This window comes from Scyliorhinus canicula, chromosome 7 (genome assembly GCF_902713615.1).
Source record: "Scyliorhinus canicula chromosome 7, sScyCan1.1, whole genome shotgun sequence".
NCBI lineage: Eukaryota > Metazoa > Chordata > Chondrichthyes > Carcharhiniformes > Scyliorhinidae > Scyliorhinus > Scyliorhinus canicula.
Genome location: NC_052152.1, coordinates 48,513,712 through 48,536,005, shown reverse-complemented (window position 1 = coordinate 48,536,005; position 22,294 = coordinate 48,513,712). Strand labels below are relative to the sequence as shown.

Below are 22,294 nucleotides of genomic sequence, written 5' to 3'. Positions count from 1 at the left end.
ATGGCGAGGGACGGAAGACATTCCTGACTAAGGAGCTGACCGCGATGAAGGATGAGTTAAAGATGGAGATCCAGGTGGCGGTCAGGGTGGCAGAGATGGAGGTGCTGGCTGCCATGCAGATGGCTCTCAACAGGATGGGAAAGAAGCTGGAGGCTCAGGGAAGAATGATCCAGGAGCTCAAAAAGGCATCGACCGACCAGAGCGTCAGCATACTCGCCCTAGAGACGGAGATAAAGAGGTTGGTGGTGACCCAAGGGAGCCTGAAGGGGAAGGTCAAGGACCAAGTGAACCGGTTCAGGCGACAGAATATGCGAATAGTGGACCTGCCAAAGGGGATTGCAGGCAGAGACCTGACTGACTACATGGCCCAACTTGGTTGGAAGGGCCAGCTTCCCAACCCACTGGAGATTGACAGGGCACACAGGTCACTCCAACCAAAGCCCAAGGCCGAGGAGGGAGCAACCAAGGCCGATAATCGCCAAGCCTCACAGGTAGCAGGATCGGGAGAGGATCCTGTGCAGGGCTCGGCAGACCAAAGCGAGCAGTTGGGAAGGACACAAATAAGGATGTATCAGGATATTGGGGCGGACTTGACAAAGCGCAGGGCCAAGTTCAACCACGCAAAGTCAGCCCTGTACAAGAACAGTATAACATTTTAGATGTTATTACCAACCAGACTCTGGGTAACATTCCAGAATAAAGAGCATATTTCACCATCCCGGTTGAGGCGGTCGCGTTCATGCGTGTGAGCGCCCTGGACAAAAGGCAAACAAAGCAGCAATGAGGAAGCCGAAGGGAGGGAAAAAAAGAAAGTGATGGACATAGACAATCCTTGGGCAGGACAACACTGCCTCGCTATGAGCAGGAGAACTAGCTCCTAGGAAGGAAGGGGCGAGGGCAGCGGAGCACTTGAGAGGGTGGGGAGGAGACAGAGAGGACAGCAAAGGAACGGGCAGAAGAGGGAGTCAGAGCAACCCTGAGGGGAGGGCAGAAGGGGGGTAGAGGAGCGAATTGGGACCAAACGGGGAACATAAGGAAGGGGAGGGTTCTAGACTGGCTTCAGCAAGTCAGGTTCGGGTTGGTGGAACAAGATGCCACCACAAGCAACCACTTTGGAGAGTCCCTGGGCATAGGAAACCCCAGAGTGCAGGGGCTCACCCACGTGGCGTACTCATAGTTGGCGGCCATGTTGGGTGGCCCGTGGACAAAGGGAAACCCCATAGTGCAGGGGCCCGGCCTCATGGTGAGAACGGTGACCCCGGCCATTTTGGATGGTCCCCTAACAAAGGGAAACTCCAGAATGCAGGTAAGTATGGTTGATACCGCAGGAAGGGGGGGGGGGGGGGGGGGGGGACACAGAAACCCCCTCACCTGGAACATAAGGGGACTTAACAGTCAAGTGAAAAGATCCAGGTTCTTCGCCCACCTGAAAAGTATGAAAGCTGATACAGTCTTGCTCCAAGAGATGCACCTGAGGGAGAAAGACCGACTGTGGGTAAAGATGGACTAGGTGGGACAGACCAGTCATTCCTGCTAGGGGATAAGGACTCGCAGGGCAGGTATTCTGATAAGTAAGAGGACAGTGTTCACGGCGACAAAGACAGTTCCAGACCCAGGGTGACGGTACGTCATGGTCAGTGGTGTCCTGGACGAGGCCATTCGGCCCATCACATCTGCACCAGCTCTTGGAAAGAGCACCTCTACCCAAGCCCACACCTTCATCCTATCCCCGTAACGCAGTAACCCCACCTAACCTTTTTGAACACTAAGGGCAATTTATCATGGCCAATCCACCTAACCTGCACATCTTTGGACTGCGGGAGGAAACCGGAGCATCCGTAGGAAACCCACACAGACACGGGGAGAACGTGCAGACTCCGCACAGACAATGACCCAAGCCGGGAATCGAACCTGGGTCTCTGAGGCCCTGACCTTAGAGCTGTTGACTGCTATCCACCAGAAAAGCAGTGGACCAACACTGGCAGACACGGGGGACCTTCTATGAAAATGGGGAGAAGGCTGGCTGCCTACTCGCTCACCAGCTAAAAAAGAAGGCAGCCACGAGGGAAATAGCACAGGTAAAGGATGGCAGAGGCAGACTGGCAGCAGAACAATAAGAGGTCAACCGGGCATTCAAGACCTTCTACCGAGGGCTGTACACCTCCGAGCCCCCCCGACGCAGGGATGACACAGTTTCTCGACGGACTGGAAATGCCAATTGTGGAGGAGGACAGGTGGGGGGAGCTGGAAGCTCCAATAGATCTGGGCGATATCATGGAGAGCATCAGCTCCATGCAGGCGGGGAAAGCACCAGGACCCGACGGGTTCCCAGCAGACTTCTACAAAAATTTGAGTCGGCCCTGGCCCCACATCTAAGGGACATGTTCACAGACTCGCTAACATGGGGCACCTTGCCTGCTACACTAGCGCAGGCCACGATCCCATTGATACCCAAAAAAAGATAAAGACCCGACGGAATGTGGCTCATATAGACCCATTTCGCTGCTAAATACTCGCAAATGTCCTGGCCAAAAGGCTGGGGGGCTGTGTACCAGAGGTGGTCGTAAAGGACCAGATGGGCTTTGTCAAAGATAGGCAATTCACTGCGAACATCAGACGGCTGATGAATATAATAATGGAAGTACTTCTTTGAGATACTGGAACAGTTTGGGTAAAACTCCTGTACCCAAAGGTGAGCGTGTGAACCAATACCATCAGCCCTGAATGCTTCCAGCTGCAAAGAGGCACAAGGCAGGGATGCCCACTGTCCCCGCTCTTGTTTGCCCTCGCAGTCGAACCCTTGGTGATAGTTGTGCGGGAAGTGAAAAGCTGGAAGGGCATTCAAAGAGGTGACAGAGAACACAAGAGTTTCACTCTATGCGGTTTACCTGCTTCTGTATGTCTCAAAGCTACATGAAGAACTGAAAGCAATCATGCAGATCCTGAAAGAGTTTGGAACCTTCGCTAGTTATAAGCTCAACCTGGGCAAGAGCGAGGCATTCCCAGTGAACCCAAATGAGGGAAGAACAGAGCTGGATTTCCCTTTTAAAATAGCCTAAAAATGATTCCGATACCTGGGGATCCAAATAGCCAGAGACTGGAGGCAAATCCACAAGTGGAACCTGACAAGCCTGGTGGAAGAAGTCAAAAAGGACCTGCAAAGGTGAGACGCACTCCCATTCTCTCTGGCGGGGAGAGTGCAGATAATCAAAATGAACCTGCTGCCGAGGTTCCTCGCCCTGTTTAGTCCATACCGATCTTCACCCCCAAGGCCTTTTTCTAAAGCATTAGTCAGCTTAATCATGGCGTTTGTGTGTGGGGGGGTAAGATTCCAAGAGTCCCCAAACCAACACTGCAAAGGACGAAAATCAAGGGTGGCCTGGCATTACCAAACCTGCAGTACTACCGCTGGGCAGCAAAGGCAGGCAGAGTGAGGGGATGGGTACACAAACCCAACTCAAAGCAGGTGCGGATGGAGGAGGCCTCCTGCAGTGGAACAGCCCTCCGGACCCTAGCCACACCAGCACTCCCATCCCCCTCAACAAAATACACATCCAGCCTCGTGGTAGCGGCCACACCGAAAACGTGGAACCAATTAAGGCAACACTTTGGACTGACCAAGATGTCCCCATGACACCCATCTGCAGAAACCACAGGTTACCACTGTAGTGATATTCAGATATCAATATACATGATCAATGTATGTAAATGTAGTACAGTCATTTCAATACTAGGTGGCTCACAGTCAGATACTATACGAACTGGATTCCCGCCTTTTCTAAATCACATGATGACGTGATTCAGAACAGTGAACAAGCAAGACATAGAATAGCTAGAGTGAGAGAAGTTAGAACTAGTTTGCTATAATAGTGTATAGTTATCTGTATTGTACTTTATTTCTTTATTGTCAGTTTAGTATTGAGTAAAAGGACTCACAGTTTATTCTTTTATTACTCATTAAATAGTTCATCTTTCAACAAGAAGACGATTGGTCATTTTATCATCCTGGTGGATCAAAGAGTAATATATATATTTTAGATAAGTCATTATTTAAAATATAACACCCACCAGCCATGCTAGACACCTCCTTTAAAAAATGGAGGCAGGATAAGGGAACACTGACATTTAGGGACTCCTACATAGGAAACAGACTAGCGACGCTGAATCAACTGATGGAGGAATGGGAACTACCAACAAGACAGGAAATGAGACATCTACAAATAAAACACTTCCTCCGCAAACAGACAGTAGGATACCCAGGGCCCCAGAGACCACGCTATTAGATGACCTGATGAATACGGGCAGTAAGGAAGGAGGGCTCTGTGGGAAAATATATGGACAGCTACTGGACAGGGCCCGAACGCCACTAAATGACACAAACTGGGGTCAAAGGTACGTTGGGGACTCTGGAGCGAAGCACTAAGCAGGGCCAACTCCACCTCCTCCTGTGCAAGACTCAGCCTCGTGCAGTTCAAAGCAATGCATAGAGCACACCTGACCAGAACCCAAATGAACAGGTGGAGGACAAATATGAACGGTGCCAGGGAGGCCCGGCCAACCACACCCACATGTTTTGGGCTTGCCCTAAGCTTGCTGGGTCTGGACAGCCTTCCCCGAGGCCATGTCCAAGGTTGTGGGGGTGAGGGTGGAGCCGAGCCCAAATGTGGCAATCTTCGGGGTATCAGAGCAGCCAGAACTACACATGGGGAAGAGGATCGATGCCCTAGCTTTCACTCCCCTAATCGCATGCCAGAGAATCCTGCTCGGCTGCCGATCAGCAGCACCACCCACAGCTGCAGACTGGCTGGCAGACCTATCTGAATTTCTCCACTTGGAGAAGATCAAATATACCATCCGAGGGTCGGAGGAGAGCTTCCTTAAAGCATGGGGGCAATTTGGCGGCCAGTTCCAGGACCTGTTCGAGGCCAACAACAAGTAGCAGAGAGGAAAATTTAAAGTAAAAGAGGAATGTCAGGAACACACAACCCAGGGCAAGCAGGGGAGGGAGAGAAGAGGGAGCCTGAGGGGGACAAAAGGAACAACATAAAGGGAGCGGGATGGGGTAGAAATCCCCCCATCCACAAGACAGACAAGGCCGAAATTGCAGGAAAGAAGGGAGGTGGGTGGAACCGAGATGGAGGGAGAACACCACCCCCGAACAAGCAGGGAGGGGCATTGGGAGGGGGGAGCTAGGGAGTGAGCTGTTAGGGAGAGCAGGAAGGAGGATAGCACACCTAGTCAGACGGTGACAAATTGTAAATAGACACAAGAAAATCTTTTGTACTGTACAGTAACAAACACAAACTGGAATGTATATGAAACTGAAAATGCCAATAAATACATTTTTAATAAAGATTATGAGAACAAGTGTAAAATTTTGTGTTGATGCATTTAAACAAAAAATTAACTAAACTCTTTAAATTGTGCATTTTATTCACAGAGTCAAACTCACATAAGGTGACTAGGCATATTAAATTTATACGGGTGGAGTGTGTGGGATTTGCCACTGTTATAATGAACTGGGAAGACTACACGTTTAGTGCAGTGTTTGGGAACGGTACAACAATTACCGCCAAACCACAGGGGATGTACCAGGTAATATAGCAATGATATTATTGTTTTTTTAATATGATCACTTAACCAAGGAAAAAATTTATATTCAGTCATGCAACTTGTTTTAGTTCCACTTTAGTGCCCTGAAAGTTTGTTATTTCTGAAAGGCATAGACAATGGTAATGTGCGCAGTGGTTGTGATGCTTTAAATAATTCATTCAGTTCATCTTAATTTTATGTTTACCTGTAAGAGCAAGTGGTTATGATATGCTTTATGTTTACCTGTAAGAGCAAGTGGTTATGATATGCTTTATGTTTACCTGTAAGAGCAAGTGGTTATGATATGCTTTATGTTTACCTGTAAGAGCAAGTGGTTATGATAGGCTTTACTTTGTTCCCAACTCTGCAAAAGAAGAGCAATGGGTGTATTGGAGCCAATCTTGAAATGTTTGCATAGTTGGGATAGTGTCATGGATGACACCATGATGGCTGCCCTTGGAGCTGCTTTTAGAGTAAAATCTTATCATTTGTTATGTGTGCAATAATATTTGTGTCAAAGGCAATAGAAGGGCTAACCAGGCTGTAGCCTAAAATTCATTGGCATTATACCCTTTATGTAGGCATAAAATGGCACCTAATCCTCCAATGTAGTGGATGTGTGCTTTTAAATTCTGCATTGTATTGTAGTTAATGAGGAGTCCCAAAAACATAAGTCAAACGTAATCTATTTCCCACTCACAGCTAGGAATTACAGCAACTAAGCAACAGTCCAAGCCCCAGGACTAGGACCATCCTGAGATGCCGGTTCCTTCCCGGGCCGGCTTTTATCTCGGTGAATGAACAAGCCCACTGTTGGGCCTCTGCCCCTCAGCTCATACTCCACAAGCCCTACGGGGACATCAATCAGTTCATCCCCATGGGTGGAGGTTATAACATCCCTCCCTCCCAAAGTCCGAAGGCCCTTCTTGCAGGGAGTGGAAGAGGTTGTTTTCCCCACTTTGCCGCGGCTGCGCCTCCGGCTGTTGTGGGGCTGGGTCGGGGGGGGCGGGGGGGTAGCGTGTTGGGAACTGTTTTGCGTCGACCGTCTGGGGGACACTATCAGCGACCATTCCCTGACGACGCCATCGTCCGAAAACCTGGATGTCTGAGTCTCTATGCTGGACCCCAAATCTTCCACCACACATTTCAGTGTCGAGGCACCCAGGGGGTGATGTCCCCAGGCCATCCTGTGCCGGGCCAGCAGGGCTGGATGATGGTTCCTCCGGTGGGGTTTGTTTGACAAGCAGAATTAGGCCACTCGGCCCATTGAGTCTGCTCCTCCATGCAATCACGGCTGAAATTCTTCTCATCCCCATTCTCCTGCCTTCTCCCCATAATCCCTGATCCCCTTATTAATCAAGAACCCATCTATCGCTGTCTTACAGACTCTCAGTGGTTTGGCCTCCACAGCCTTCTGCGGCAAAGGGTTCCGCAGATTCACCACTCTCGGGCTGAAGAAATTTCTCCTCATCTCTGTTTTAAAGGATCACCCCTTAAGTCTGAGATTGTGTCCTCTGGTTCTAGTTTTTCCTACAAGAAGAAACATCCTGTCCACATCCACTCTATCCTCGCAGTATCCTGTAAGTTTCAATAAGATCCCCCCTCATCCTACTAAACTTCAATGGGTACAGACCCAGAGTCCTCAACCGTTCCTCACATCACAAGCTCTTCATTCCAGGGACCATTCTTGTGAACCTCCTCTGGACCCTTTCCAAGACCAGCACATCCTTCCTTAGATACAGGGCCCAAAACTGCTCACAATACTACAAATGGGTCTGACCCCCATTTCACACTGACCCTCATTTAACGTTGCCTCCCGGTGGTCTAGTCAGCGCTGTCGTACCCATGTTTTTATCCAGTACGATACCGGACCAGTATGTTTCACCACAGTCCCTGGAATCCACCAGCCACTGTCTCTGAAATTTCAGACATATACTGCATCCCCTGATTGGATACCTCTGGCTTACATCCACCTGCTTCGGTACAGCCTCTAATGGTCTTGATTCCTTTCTACTTTTGCACTAATATCAGGGAACCTGAGGCTATGGTGGATTCTGAGACTGAGACCCATCAACAGTTCAACCGCTGCCACTCTGGTTGTAATGTGTGGTGTGGTGCTGTAGCTGAACAAAACATGCGCCAGCCTCATCTCCACAAATTCCATGGCCTGTTTTCTCACACCCTTCTTGAAAGTGTATATTGCGCGTTCAGAGAGATCATTTGAGGAAGGGTCATATGTGGTTGTCAAGATGTACTTCACCCCTTTTCTCTTTGTGAAGCATGCAAACTCCTCACTGGTGAACAGGGTACTGTTGTCCATGACTAATAGCACTGCAATGTCATGGGTATTGAAGAAGAGTTGTAGTTTCCCGCCGGTTGCCTTCAAAGTGAACATTCAATGGACGTCTTGCCACTTGGAATGGGCATCCACTGTCAGCAAGAACGTTGAGCCTTGAAATGGTCCGGCAAAATATGCATGCATGCACACCCAAGGCTGATCTAGCCATTCCCATGGATGGAGTGGTGCAGCTGATGGGAGCTTCTGATGCTCCGCGTATGCGGTGCATTGTTGGGCCAGTTGCTTGATCTCGCCATCCAAGCCTGGCCACCATATGTAGCTCCTGGCGAGCATTTTCATCTTTGACACCCTCCAGTGTCCATTGTGTAGGTCTTGGAGTATGACCTGTCTGCCCTGGCTTGGGATCATAACACAAGCTCCTATAGGAGGATGCCTTCCTCCTCGCTGAACCCTTGCTGCTTAGTCACAAAAGCCCACAGCTCCTTAGCCAATTTCCCTTTCTGGCCCCCGTGTAAGATGACTTGGCATAACTTTGCCAATTATGGGTCCTTCTGTGTCCAATTGCGTATTTGTGAAATGGTGACCAGCATGGTATCCAGAAAATGTAAGGTTGATATGACTTTGTCAGACTTTGATGAAGTATTGCCAATGGGAGCCAGCTCAGAGTGTCCACATTTATGATCTACATGCCTGTGCGATGCTCAAACACATAACTCTCAAGTCACAAACAATAGGGTCCAACGGTGTGTCCGGGCAGATGCAATTGATGGAATCGCCTTGTCCTCTTTAAGCAATCCGAGCAATGGTTATTGGTCCATTATGATGTTGACCGATGCCCATACGCGTATTGGTGAAATTTCTTCTCTGCGGCGTGTGCACGTTCTCCCCCTGTCTGTGTGGGTTTCCTCCGGGTGCTCCGGTTTCCTCCCACAAGTCCCGAAAGATGTGCTTGTTAGGTGAATTGGACATTTCTGAATTCTCTCTCTGTGTACCCGAACAGGATCCGGAGTGTGGCGACTAGGGGATTTTCACAGTAACTTCATTGCAGTGTTAATGTAAGCCTACTTGTGACAATAATAAATGGTGACCGGCATGGTATCCAGAAAATGTAAGGTTGATATGACCTCATCAGACTTTGGTGAAGATGGGGGGCATATTGCCAATGGGAGCCAGCTCAGAGTGTCCGCATTAATGATCGACATTATCATTATTATTATTATAGGAGGTACACACGACTCATATCGAGTTTAGAAAAAGAGTGTCCTCCAGCCAACTTTGACTAGAGGTCGTCTATTTTCAGCGGTATCTGTCCAAATGAAAGGTCTTGTTTACTGTTAGCTTATAATCCCTGCAAAGCGGATGTTTTTGTCTGGTTTCAGTACTAGGACTACAATCTGCAAATTGTAATGACCAGATAATTACTCGGCTTTCCAAGTGGTTGAGTTCATCCTCTATCTTTGTCAGCAATGTGTAGGGAACTGGGTGGGCCCTGAAGTACGTTGGTTGGGCCTTAGGGTCTACGTGTTTCTTGGCCTTGGCACCTTTGATTTTACCCAGGTCCTCCTGGAAAACGTCCAGGTACTTCCCCAGGACTTTGTATAATCCCCCAGTCCCAACATGAAAATATGCTGCCAGCCCAAATGAAGCCTTTGTAGCCAATCACGGTCCAGCAGACTCAGGCAGGGACCATGTACTATTATCAAGGGCGACATGACGGAATGCAGTCCGTAGGCAACTGAAGTCATTGTTCTACCTGCGATGGCTAATGGTTCCCCCATATATGTTGCCAATCTCACCTCAGTGTCCCTTAAGTTCAAATGCTGGATTCCCATCCTGATCTTTTCGAACATCTGCCATTCTACACTAAGATCACAGCCCCTATTTCCAGTTCCATTTCCAGTAGGTGACCATTAACTTGGATAGTGATTTTAATGGGGGCATCCTGCGGTGTGGTGTTGCAATTCAACTGAATGCTCTAGGGGAGAGTCCAAGGTTTAGGCAGGCACCTCCCTCAACCAAGGTGACGCGCTTGTTGGCTGACCCAATGTTGCCGATCCCTGCGGTTTCTCCAGCCACAGGTGCCGCACCTCTGTGAATCCTCCTCCAGTGGTTCTGGGGAGATGTCTCGCCTGACTGCAGTGGGCCTCGGCCAATGGGCCTGGCCCCGGCGGTATTCGGGAAAGCGCGGGGTCCCAGAGGTCCCACTCCTAGGGGGAGCTACTCGCCTCCGTCCCCAACATACCCTTGAGTTCCTGGACTCCCTTCTCCGCATTCTCCTACGAGAAGGCGATGTTGATGGCCCTTTTTAGGTCCAATAACGGTTGGGCTAGCAATTTCTGCTAGGTCGCCATATTGTTTACACCGCATACTGGGCGGTCTCTTTGCATCTCGGGTTGGGTAGCCTGTAGCTGCAGTGTACCATCAGTTTTCATAATAGTACCAAAAACTAGTAACACACTCCTCCGGGATTCTCTCAGCCGCATTAAATCGGTATCTTTGGACAATGACTGGCGGCTTGGGGTCATATTGGTTAGTCATGAGCGCTAACAATTCCTCAAACATCTTGGAGTCTGGGACCTCAGCGTAGGTTAGGCTCTTTATGATGCTGAAAGTGGAGGGCCCCACAGGCAGTCAAAAGAATCATCTCCTAGCAATCTTCCCCAGTAATAGCGTTCACATCTACACTCGCATGAAACGCATCGAGCCCAGCGAAGAGCGGCATTTTTGAAAAAGTGCAAACCTTATTCCTTTGCATTGAGAAGCAGCCATGGTCTGAGTGGCCTGCAATCTGTAGTTCTGTTTTATTCTTATCACCAATATTGTAGCCAATGAGGAGTTCCGAAAAGGTGATTCAAAAGTAATTTATTTATTACTCACAGCTAGGAAATACAGCAGCTAAGCAACAGTCCAAGCCCCAGCCGGGACCACCCTGAGATGCTGGCTTCTTCCTGGGCCAGCTTTATCTCGGGGATTTAACAAGCCCACTGTTGGGCCTCCGCCCCTCAGCGGGGGAACTCTTACTCTTACTTACTCCTAGGGGAGATCAATTGGGTCATCCTCTTGGCTCTCATGGAGGTTATAACACTGGAAATGCACCACCTACAATATTGAAAAAAACTTTTTGCATAACCATATGCAAATTGAAAATCTGACTCTTGGTTTTAGACCTCTTTTTAAAACCCTTCAGGACTGACTGCAACATGTACCTTGCGTGCTTCAGCCAGTATTCTCAGGCACTGGGCAGGAGCTGCAAAAGGGTTACTGGAGGCTGTCTCCTGAAAGACAAGTTGTAACATTTTACTGACCTCATTGTTGAGCTGGGATGAGTACAGATAAATGTACACGCCCTAACCAGTAACATCCTCTCCCAATTGCCTCCCCACCTTATTCAGCTCCTTTTGCCAAATTTGTTAGGAACTGGCTGCAGCATGTACCATGTATAATACTCTCAATCTTTCAGGAGCTTGGCAATCAAAGTCTTTTCATTTTTGGCCTTCGGTTCCACATTAAAACCAGAGTTGGTCACCACCTTGCTTCCACATATCAGCAAGCTGCCCCTGGAGCACATCTCGTATCCATAACTCACAAATAACAAACAAATAACAACACTCGGCAAATTTCCCTTGGTCCTGCCACTGGCTTCATTAAGTGCATGCAGCCTTTCTAGGTCTGCAGTTCAGTCAAACTGCTATGTCATGTTTAGGTGTAGCATAGTATCAGACATGATTCTGATAACAAGAGCAAAAATTACAACTGCCAAAGTTAGAAGGATATGAATTTTGATTTTCTTCTTTTCAAAGCATACGTTTTAGGGTCTTTCTACCTAACGATGTCTGTTCTCGGAAGTTTTAACTACATATCAGAGGATCCAATGCATCAGAATATTTTTTATTTCTCATTTAAAAATCAGTTGGAGCCATTGTACCCTTTTATTAACTATGGTTAAATTTGGTTATGATTGTAAATTGGGGTGCAGCATGGTGGCGCAGTGGTTAGCACTGCTGCCTCACGGCGCCGAGGTCGCAGGTTCGATCCCGGCTCTAGGTCACTGTCTGTGTGGAGTTTGCACATTCTCCCCATGTTTGCATGGGTTTTGCCCCCAGAACCCAAAGATGTGTACGTTAGGTGGATTGGTCACGCTAAATTGCTCCTTCATTGGAAAAATGAATTGGGTACTCTAAATTTGTATTTAAAAAAATGAATGTAAATTGTGTGCTCTTTGGATTGGGTAAGACAAAGGGCAGGACTCTCTGATACTGCGCCAGGTCGGAGAATCGGCGGGGGGGGGGGGGGGGATGGTGGAGGCGCGAATCCCGCAACGCCATTCCGACGCTGGGCCGCCGATTCTCCGGCGACTGGAGATTCGCCGCCAATGACGCCGCCGCAACCGCCACGGCGCCAGTCGGGGGCCACTCAACGCGGCCCCACCCGGCGATTCTCTGCGCTCGATGGCCCGAATGCCCACCGAGTTCGGCCAAGTCCCACCAGCTCGTTCGTATGTGGTCCTACCAGACGGGAACGCGGTGTTCTGGCTGCGAGACCTGTCCTGGTGCGGGGGAGGGGGGATCAACTCCTGGGGGGGCCTCCACGGTGGCCAGGCCCACAATTGGGGGCAACCGATCGGCACGCAGGCTAATTCTGGGGGGGGGGGGGGGGGGGGGGGGCTATGTTCCTCAATGTGGGTCCCTTTAGGGCTCTGCCATGTTGCCCGGGGGCTGGCAAGGAGACGACAACCCACACGCATGCGCGGACCCGCGCCGCCCATGCTGCCGCCCATACGCCCATATCGGCAGCTGGAGTTGCGTGAAGCTCTCCAGTGCCGTGCTGGCCCCCTGTGTGGTGCAAGATCACTGCTTCTAATGGCCAGGTGACGCCATCGTAAAACGTTCCGGTGTCATCACTTCGCCCCATTATCGGAGAATCCCGCCCAAAGCTCCTCATCGGTCAGAGATTTTAAATACCGTGATGTCTGCTGATCTTACTTTAATCTGCTGTTTGCATTTCAGATTTTCCCAGCAAGTTTTGGATGCCTTTTAATTGATCAGGATGGCTGTGCCGTGTACACATCAGAAATAAATTATGATATCCTAGAATATGCAACTGTTAATGATATGGAACTGCAAACTGGTGCCTATTTCATGAGAAAAACTTCACAGATCATTTGCGAAGTCATGGATCCTGAGGAAAATCATTTTCAGGTCCAGCAACATTCAATTTTCTTTGTGATATAGCTCCTTATTTGTCCTGGTATTACTGCACCAGCACTCAACACAGAAAATGAATATTGGCATCTAGTCCAGCTGATGATACAGATGTTCGTCCCTTTACAAGAATTTCACAGGCAAAATAATAAAATATCTGCGAAAAGCAGAAATATAATTCATTACAATGGGCGCAATCTAACCGAATGGGAACTGAGTCCCGTAAAGAGCATGTTTACTCGGTTACTACCCGGCGCTCGCAGCGCAGAGAAACACCACACTATCTATCGGGACTCTGGTTTAATTCGGGTCCTCAGTGTGGAATGCTCTGACGAGGCTGCACTTAGTCCTTTTCTTGCACTGAGGACCTCCGCTCGCTGGAACTCCTCAGTGCAGGAGGAGATCAGGACGCCATTTTTAAATAGTGTTCCAATCTCTCAACCCCTGAACCCCCAACTCACCTGTAAAGGAGTCCTTGGCCCCCTGCACCCCACTGCACAGGACACACCCGTGCCGAACCCCGTCACAAGGAAAATGCCAGCTTAGCACCTTGGTACAGCCACCCTCGCACTCTGGCACTGCACACAGGTGACGCTGCCAGAGTGGCAGGCTAGCAGTGCCAAGATGCTCAGGTGACACCAGCCATGCCAGGGTTCCACGCTGCCCAGAAAGAAAGCACCTGGGAGCCTGCGATTCCCTGGGGGAGACCCCCCCGGCGAGCCCCCCGCCCCAAGTGCCATTCCATCTCGTCCCCGTTTGTGGGGACCAGCACTGAACGGCGCTCGCCTGAGATCTCCAAAGCGAAGGGGTTAGATCACAGGGCCTTGGTAGATCATGGGAGAGCATATTAGCGTGAGACTAGCTGTCTGACTCAAATATGCAGATTGTAAAATAATGACGATGTCTCGCGAGATCGCTTTGGATCTAGGGAGGCGTGGTGAGCCGGTAGATCCCAGCATCCACTGGTTGCACCTCACTGCCTTTAGGGCACAACGCGGCTGGTAAATAGCATCCAATGAATCACAATTGAAGACTGACAGCTGTAGTGATCCTCGCCTGAGTGTGTACAGAAGGGGCTGATGGGAAATGGAAGTACCGCAGGGGACAGCACGGGGACATATAAGAGTGACGCCGAAGGCCCGCCGTCGCTCACTTTGGCTGGAGAGACGGTGGAGCAGGACAGGGACGGAAGTTGAGCTCAAGGTTGCAAGTGTGGTCAGGCCTAGTTGCAGAGCATAGAAAAGCAGCATCTTTACAAGTGCTATTCTGTAAGTAAAAGCTAACAAAGTCATTTATTGTGGAGCACAATAAACCATCCTTCAACTGCTGAACGACTTCTAGCATTCATTTAAGAAACATAACAACAGCATTTAACTAGTCTTGCATATTACTATGACAATGTTGCAATTCCCTGATATTTTCGTAGGTTGTATTTAATCACACATAAGAGGCAGAATCTAACGCCCCTGCTGCCCGGATTTCAGGCTGGGGAACCCATGAAATTGCCTGAGAGGCCTTCCTGTTGCTTTCCTGTTCACTCTGATCTGTCCACATTTTTAGAGAATGGGAGTGGCCTGGGTTAGTCCGTCTGACCGTGCCCCATTTATGGCCCTGAAATGGTTAAATAATGGTCATTTAAGGATCACTGCCTGCCTGGCCTCCATTTTGAGGCTGGCGGGAGGAAGTCAGCGACAGGAGTTAAGCCCGTCAGGTTATCTTACTTGAGCCTTGGACAAGCAAAGCTGTAGGGAGGAGAAGACCCTCAACCACTGACTCACTTTCCTAATTAGGCCTACCTCCAAGATCTGCTCCACCTTCCCCCCCTACCCTGGTTACTCCGTCCCACCTGATCACTCCATGTAAAGCCAACCTCCCTTCACCCATCCCCATTGTGATAGCCCCTATACTTATTTCCATCCTGTTCCTGCCTCGTCTCTGACACTTAGTCCCTGTGGTTCCATCTGCGGCCGCCACCCCTGATGGCATTGCTATGACTTACAGAGCTTCTGGCCAATCAGATTGGCTGGCATCTCTCTGAGGCAAAACATACTCCCGAGTGAGGGGAAGTCATCCTGCCTCCAGCAAATTCACGGTCCTCAGAGTGTTAAATGGCTGATGCAACTCTTTGGGCAGTGAGAGAAAAATACCACCACTCAAAAAGTTCTGACTGTTATTTAATATGACCATGTTACTGGCAGTAAGCCATGCCCACTATTAGTGTATATCAGAAAATCACTGTCTACTTTGTTCAATTAATGGTTGGAAAATCATGGGGAGTGGACATTGAAATTTATAAATCCGGTGCTAACAGCTGAGGCAGCATAAACTCAGAATTACGCTGATAATACAATCCAGTTTTTGGGTTCTCTACAATGAAATCCAAGTAGCTGAAGATGCTAATATATTCATTTGCCCTTTCTATAACATGATGTGGAGATGCCGGCGTTGGACTGGGGTGAGCACAGTAAGAAGTCTTACAACACCAGGTTAAAGTCCAACATTTTTGTTTCAAACACTAGCTTTCATAGCACTGCTCCTTCCTCAGGCGAATGAAGAGGTATGTTCCAGAAACATATGTTTCTGGAACAAACCTCTTCATTCACCTGAGGAAGGAGCAGTGCTCCGAAAGCTAGTGTTTGAAACAAACATGTTGGACTTTAACCTGGTGTTGTCAGACTTCTTTCTATAACATGAGGTTTAACTACTCATAAACATTATCTTGCATTTCTATTGTTTTCACCTCACACAGAAACATATCGTATCAGAAAGAAAAGAAACAGCAGATATTGAATTGGTAGAAAATGGGGGGGAAAGAAAGTAGGAAAAAAGCTTGGTTGCGGAGGTTTTCCAAACAGGGAAAGAGCAGGTTAGAGGAGAGAAACTAGGCAGGGATTCAAAGTGTACAAATGAATGAGCAAAAGGTACAGCTTTAAGTTTTTTAATAAATGAACATGTATGGTTAGGGAAAGCAGGAGAAGATCATGAGGATTCCCATTGATCATAAAATTAACTGGGCTCGTCGTATAAATACTTTGGCTACAAGAGCAGGTCAGAGGCTTGGAATCCTGTGGTGAGTAACTCACCTCCTGACTCCCGAAAGCCTGTCTACAATCTACAAGGCACATGTCAGGAATACTCTCTACTTCTCTGGATGAGTACCAACTCCAACAACATTCAAGAAGATTGACACCTTACAGGACAAACAGCCCATTTGACTGCCACCCCATCCACAAATGACATACAGTGGCAGCAGTGTATATCATCTACAAGATGCACTGCAGGAACTCACCAAAGTTCCTTGGACAGCACCTTCTAAATCCATGGCCATCTAGAAGGACAAGGGCAGCAGATACATGGGAACACCGCCACTTGGAAGTTCCCCTCTAAGCTACTCACACACCTGACCTGGAAATACATCGACGTTCCTTCCCTGTCGCTGGGTCAAAATCAAGGAGCTCCCTCTCTAACAACACTGTGGGTGTTCCTATACCACGTGGACTGCAGCAGTTCAAGAATGTAGTTCACCACCACCTTCTGAAGGGTAATAAAGGATGGGTAATGAATGCTGGCCTGGCAAGCAAAGCTGACATCCCATGCATGAATAAAGGAAAATGAAGGTTCTTCGCTGAAGGCCACAGAAGGATTCAAAGATGAGAACAAAAATTGTGACGTCAGCATGCTGGAACACAGGGACATAGTCAAGCATGACAATGGGAATTAATGTGAGTGAAGGTATAAACAGTGTGACATGGGATAATTTGAAGTTTGCATTAATTAAACAAGCTGGAAAAAATATGCACACTCATCTGCTGTAAGGCCCAGTTATTATTCAGGTTTAGCTAGACAAATTACATTTGTACCATATCAGGCGCCAGTAATGATCATCTGCGACAATACATAGGCCAAATATCTGCCCTTGCCACTCAGTGACATTACTGCTTGATTTTAGTGTCCCATCCATCCGTGAAAACATCCTTTCCCTCTAAAACTGATGCATCTTTGTGTGCTAGCTACTGAATGTGCAACAGAAACTCACCAAAGTATCATCAACAAATCCACAACCTCCACCAGAGGAATATGAACAGCAGCTTCAAAGGAGCTCCAAGTCACACACATTCTGATTTGTACAGATTTCAATGTTCCTTCATTGTCATGGAATCAAAATCCTGGAACTCCCTACCTAATAAATAGATTTTTTTTTAGATTTAGCTTTATTATCACGTGTACCGAGGTACAGTCAAAAGTATTGTTCTGTGTACAGTCCAAACAGATCATTCCATACATGAAAAACATAGGACATACAATATTACACAATGTAAATACATAGATACAGACATCGGGTGAAGCATATGGAATGTAGTACAACTCAATAAAGAAGATGCGTGGGGAGATCGGTTCAGCCCATAAGAGGGTCATTCAGGAGTCTGGTTAGAGCAGGGAAGCTGTTTTTGACTATGGTAGTGCGTGTTCTCAGACCCTTGTATCTCCTACCCGATTGAAGAGGTTGGAAGTGAGAATAACCCGGGGGAAGGGGTCTTTGATTATGCTGCCCATTTTCCCATTGCAGTGTGAGGTGTAAACAGAGTGAATAGATGGGAGGCAGGTTTGCGTGATGGACTGGGCTGTGTTCACAGCTCTCTGTAGTGAATTGTTCATAACTCGTGTTCACAACTCTCTGGAGTGAATTGTTCGTGACTCGTGTTCACGACTCTCTGTAGTGAATTGGTCACATCATGGACTGTTGTGTTTCAAGGTGATCCACAAATTCATAATAGGCTCCTCAAGAGCAACTAGGGATGGGCCATAAAATAGCAGCCTTGCCAGCGATGCCCTCACCTCAAGAACAGGGAAGGTAGGAAAACAGGAAGTTTATGATATTATCTAAAATTATATTAGCAGGAGCTTAGACCAGGGTGGAAGTAGGAAATATTACAGCAACCTTTCCAATGGAATAAATGTCAGCAATGAAGCTGAACAACACACCAACAGTCTACATATTTTCACAGTCTGGCAGTCAGATAAGTTGATAGAGTCAAGGTTAGAGACACAAGTATTGGAAGCATAGGTTAGGTCTTGCCAGCAATAAGCTGAGCAAAAATTTGACTCATTCAGGTCTAGCTATCAAACAGTCAGAGTGGAATGTGGGAATGACAGCTTGTATTTATAGCCCACTTTTAATATAAGCAACATCACAAAGAGATATGATACAATACAGGACAAGGAAAGAGGTGAAGGAATGGGGGCAAGAATTATGCACAAGGGATCAGAATCAGAGGAATGGAGAACTTATAAAAGCAAAATACTCCAGATGCTAGAAATCTGAAATGAAACAGAGTAAATGGGCTGAATTTACTGGGGCCCTCTGGAATGCTCATGCAGCAGGACGATCCTGAATAATCAGATGGGAGTACCAGCATTCGAATCCTGGCATCGGGAAAACTGTCCCCAAATTAGCTGGAGACAGGAAGGAGCCAATGTGGCAATCCTGTCCACTAGCAACAGGATGCCAACTAGGGTTCATGAATGAGCCACTTGAAACAACAGGATATAGATAGGCTGCAAAATTGGACAGAGAAATGGCAGATGGAATTTAACCTGGATAAATGCGAGGTGATGCATTTTGGAAGATCCAATTCAGATGGAACTGTAAACTAAATGGCAGAACCATCAGAAGCATAGAGACACAGAGAGATCTGGGCGTGCAGGTCCACAGATCCTTAAAAGTGGCAGCACAGGTGGAAATGGTGGTAAAGAAAGCATATGGTTTGCTTGCCTTCATAGGACGGGGTATTGAGTATAAAAGCTGGAAAATTGTTACAATTTTTTTTAAGAAATGTTTTTTATTGGGTTTTTGAATAAAGTATATTTACCGTTATGTACACAAAATAGAATATATATATACATAGAAGAGAAGGGAACACGCACAAAAAACAAAACAAACAACAAAAAAGTTAGAATAAAATAACTGGTAGGGTATTATGTGCTAGCTCAACAACAGCACGGTGGACGATCAGGGAGGCAAAGGCAAGGGTGTCCGCCCCCCGCCCCAGAAATAGATCTGGCTGGTCTGATACCCCGAAGACCGCCACTATCGGGCATGGCTCCACCCTCATCCCCACCACTTTGGACATTGCCTCGAAGAAGGCTGTCCAGTACCCCGCAAGTCTGGGGCAAGACCAGAACATGTGGGCGTGGTTGGCTGGGCCTCCTTGGCACCGTTCACATCCATCCTCTACCTCTGGGAAGAACCTACTCATATGAGTTCTTGTTAAGTGGGCTCTGTGTACCACTTTTAGTTGCGTCAGGCTGAGCCTTGCGCATGTGGAGGTGGAGTTGACCCTATGCAGTCCTTCGCTCCAGAGTCCCCACCCTATCTCAATCCCCAGGTCCTCCTCCCATTTCTTTCTTTTTGCATCCAGTACGGTGTCAGCCCTTTCTACCAGTCGCTACAGTTCCCTTTAGGATGCTTGCGTCCAATAACTCTTCCAGTAATGTCTGTCTTGGTGGTTGTGGATACGTCCTTGTCTCCTTTCGTAGGAGGTTTTTGAGTTTCAGGTGCCTTAGCTCGTTCCCCCTGGCCAGCTGGAATTTCTCTGTCAGTTCATCCATTGTTGCGACCCTGCTGCCCGTGTATAGGTCCCTGACTGTCAGTGTTCCTCCGTCCTGTCCCCACTTTTTAAAGGTGGCGTCAGTCAGCACTGGTGTGAAGCTAAGGTTGTTGCAGATGGGCGCTTTATCCGACATTTTGGTCAGGCCAAATTGCTGCCATAGTTGGTTCCAGGACTGGAGGGTGGCTATCACCATCAGGCTGCCGGAGTGTTTTTTGGTTGGGGATGGGAGTGCCGCCATGGTGAGGGCCCAGACGGAGGTCCATGTGCAGGAGGCCTTTTCCGCGCGCACGCACTCAGCTTCTGGCTCCTTGATCCATCCCCTTATTCGTTTGGCCATCGCCGCCCAGTGATAGAATTGTAGGTTTGGGAGGGCTAGCCCCCCCCCGGATTTTGTTTTTTTTTAGGATCTTCTTTGGATCCTAGTATTCTCCCCCCCCCCCCCCCCCCCCCCCATACGAACACCATGATTAGTTTGTCCAGCGCTTTGAAAAAGGCCTTGGGGATGTCGATCGGGATGGATCTAAGTAGGAAGAGGTACCTGGGCAGCACGTTCATTTTGATCGTCTGGACTCTCCCCGCGAGAGAGAGTTGGAGTGTGTTCCATCTTTGCAGGTCCGTTTTTACTTCCTCTGTGAGACTGGTGAGGTTCCATTTGTGGATCCCTTTCCAGTCATGGGCTATTTGGATCCCCAGGTAGTGGAATTTGTGTCGGGCTTTTTTAAACGGCAGTCCCGTTAGTGCTGCCCCCCTCCTTGTGGTGTACTGGGAAGATCTCGCTTTTGCTCATGTTGAGTTTGTAGCCCGAGAAGGCGCCAAACTCTTTCAGGAGCGCGATGATACCATCCATGCTGCTTTGTGGGTCCGAAATGTAGAGGAGCAGGTCATCTGCATAGAGTGAGACACTGTGCTTTCTGCCACCCCTTTGGATCCTCCTCCAGTTTTTGCTGCTCTGAGAGCAATTGCTAATGGTTCGAGAGTGAACAGCACCGGGAATAGTGGATGTCCTTGTCTGGTGCCCCTGTGCAGCTGGAAGTATCGGGAGTTGGTGTTGTTGGTCTGTACACTCGCCATGGGAGCATTGTACAGGGGTTTTACCCAAGAGATTAATCCTGTTCCAAGCCCCAACCGCTCCAGTACCTCTATGAGGTATTTCCATTCGACTCTATCGAAGGCCTTTTCTGCATCTAGGGAGACGATCACCTCTGGTATTCTCTCCCCGGATGCAGTCTTCTAGCCTTTTGGCTAGGATTCTGGCCAGTATTTTGGCATCTGCGTTCAGCAATGAGTTGGGTCTGTATGACCCACACTCCGTTGGATCTTTCTTGGGTATCAGCGAGATTGAAGCCTATGCTAGCGTAGGTGGCAGTGTTCACCTCGCTAGCGAGTCTGTGAACATCTCCCGCAGGTGCTGGGCCAGTGCTTTCGCAAATTTTTTGTAGAAGTCCGCCGTGAACCCATCTGGTCCCGGCGCCTTCCCTGCCTGCATGGAGCTAATGCTGTCCATGATCTCTCCCGGTGCTAGTGGTGCTTCCAGGCCCCATTTTCTGCCCTGCCTCATGACTGGTATGTCTAGTCCATCAAGGAACCGTTTCATCCCAGACTCCCCCATAGGAATCTCTGAGGTGTACAACCATTGGTAGAAGGCCTTGAAGGTTTTGTTAAACTTTTCCACTTCTGTTTCTAATGTGCCTCTGGTATCCCTGATTTGTGCAATTTCTCTGGTGGCTGCCTGCTTTCTCAGCTGGTCTTTGTCTCCATGTTCATACAGGGTCCCACGTGCCTGGCGGAGTTGGTTCACTGCTTTCCTGGTGGAGAGCAGATCAAAGTTCCTTTGTAGCTCTTTCCTCCCTGCCAGGAGCTCTATGGTCGGGGCCTAAGAGTATTTACAGCCCACCTCCAGTATGGAGTCGACCAGCTGCTGCCTAGCCGCCCTTTCCACCCTATCTCCTAGAGCTTTGAAAGTGATAATTTCCCCTCTTACTAAGGCCTTTAACACTTCCCAGAACGTGGAGGGTGAGACCTCCCCGTTTTGGATGTTCTCTGTGTACTCTGCTATGGCCTGTGATATTTTTTCGTTGAAGGCCTTGTCTGCTAGTAGGGCAATGTCCAACCGCTATGTGGGACGTTGGGCCCTGCCTGTCTCCAGCCTCACGTCCATGTAGTGTGGAGCGTGGTCGGATATTACAATTGCGGAGTATTCCACTTTGTCTATCCCTGGAAGCACTGTTTTTCCCACCACAAATAAGTCAAGTCTGGTGTGTACATTGTGCACTGGGGAGAAGAACGAGAACTCCTCCCCTGGGTGGGCGAACCTCCAGGGGTCCACCGCTCCCATCTGTTCCATAAAGTGACCGAGTTCCCTTGCCATGCTTGAAGTTTTCCCCGTTTTGGAGCTTGATCTGTCAGTCGTTGGGTCCTGTACATAGTTGAAGTCTCCCGCCCCCATGATTAATCGGTGTGCTGGGGATTTCTGCCATGGTTTTTTTGATCTGGCACATGTCGTCCCAGTTGGGCACATACACGTTAACTAGTACTACCGGTGCCCCATCCAGGGCCCCGCTGACCATGATGCACCATCTCACTGGGTCCGT

General features: G+C 48.5%; 1 protein-coding gene across 4 annotated transcripts in view; it reads left to right on the top strand.

Annotated features, from left to right (window-relative positions):
• The window catches only part of spag17 (sperm associated antigen 17), a 349,272-nt gene that overhangs the window by 199,722 nt on the left and 127,256 nt on the right, over positions 1–22,294 (top strand). For all 4 annotated transcript variants that reach the window (XM_038801961.1, XM_038801962.1, XM_038801964.1 and 1 more), the window contains 2 exons: positions 5,441–5,595; positions 12,898–13,089. In XM_038801961.1, the coding sequence (XP_038657889.1) occupies positions 5,441–5,595; positions 12,898–13,089 (347 nt within the window). The remainder of the gene's footprint in view (positions 1–5,440; positions 5,596–12,897; positions 13,090–22,294) is intronic.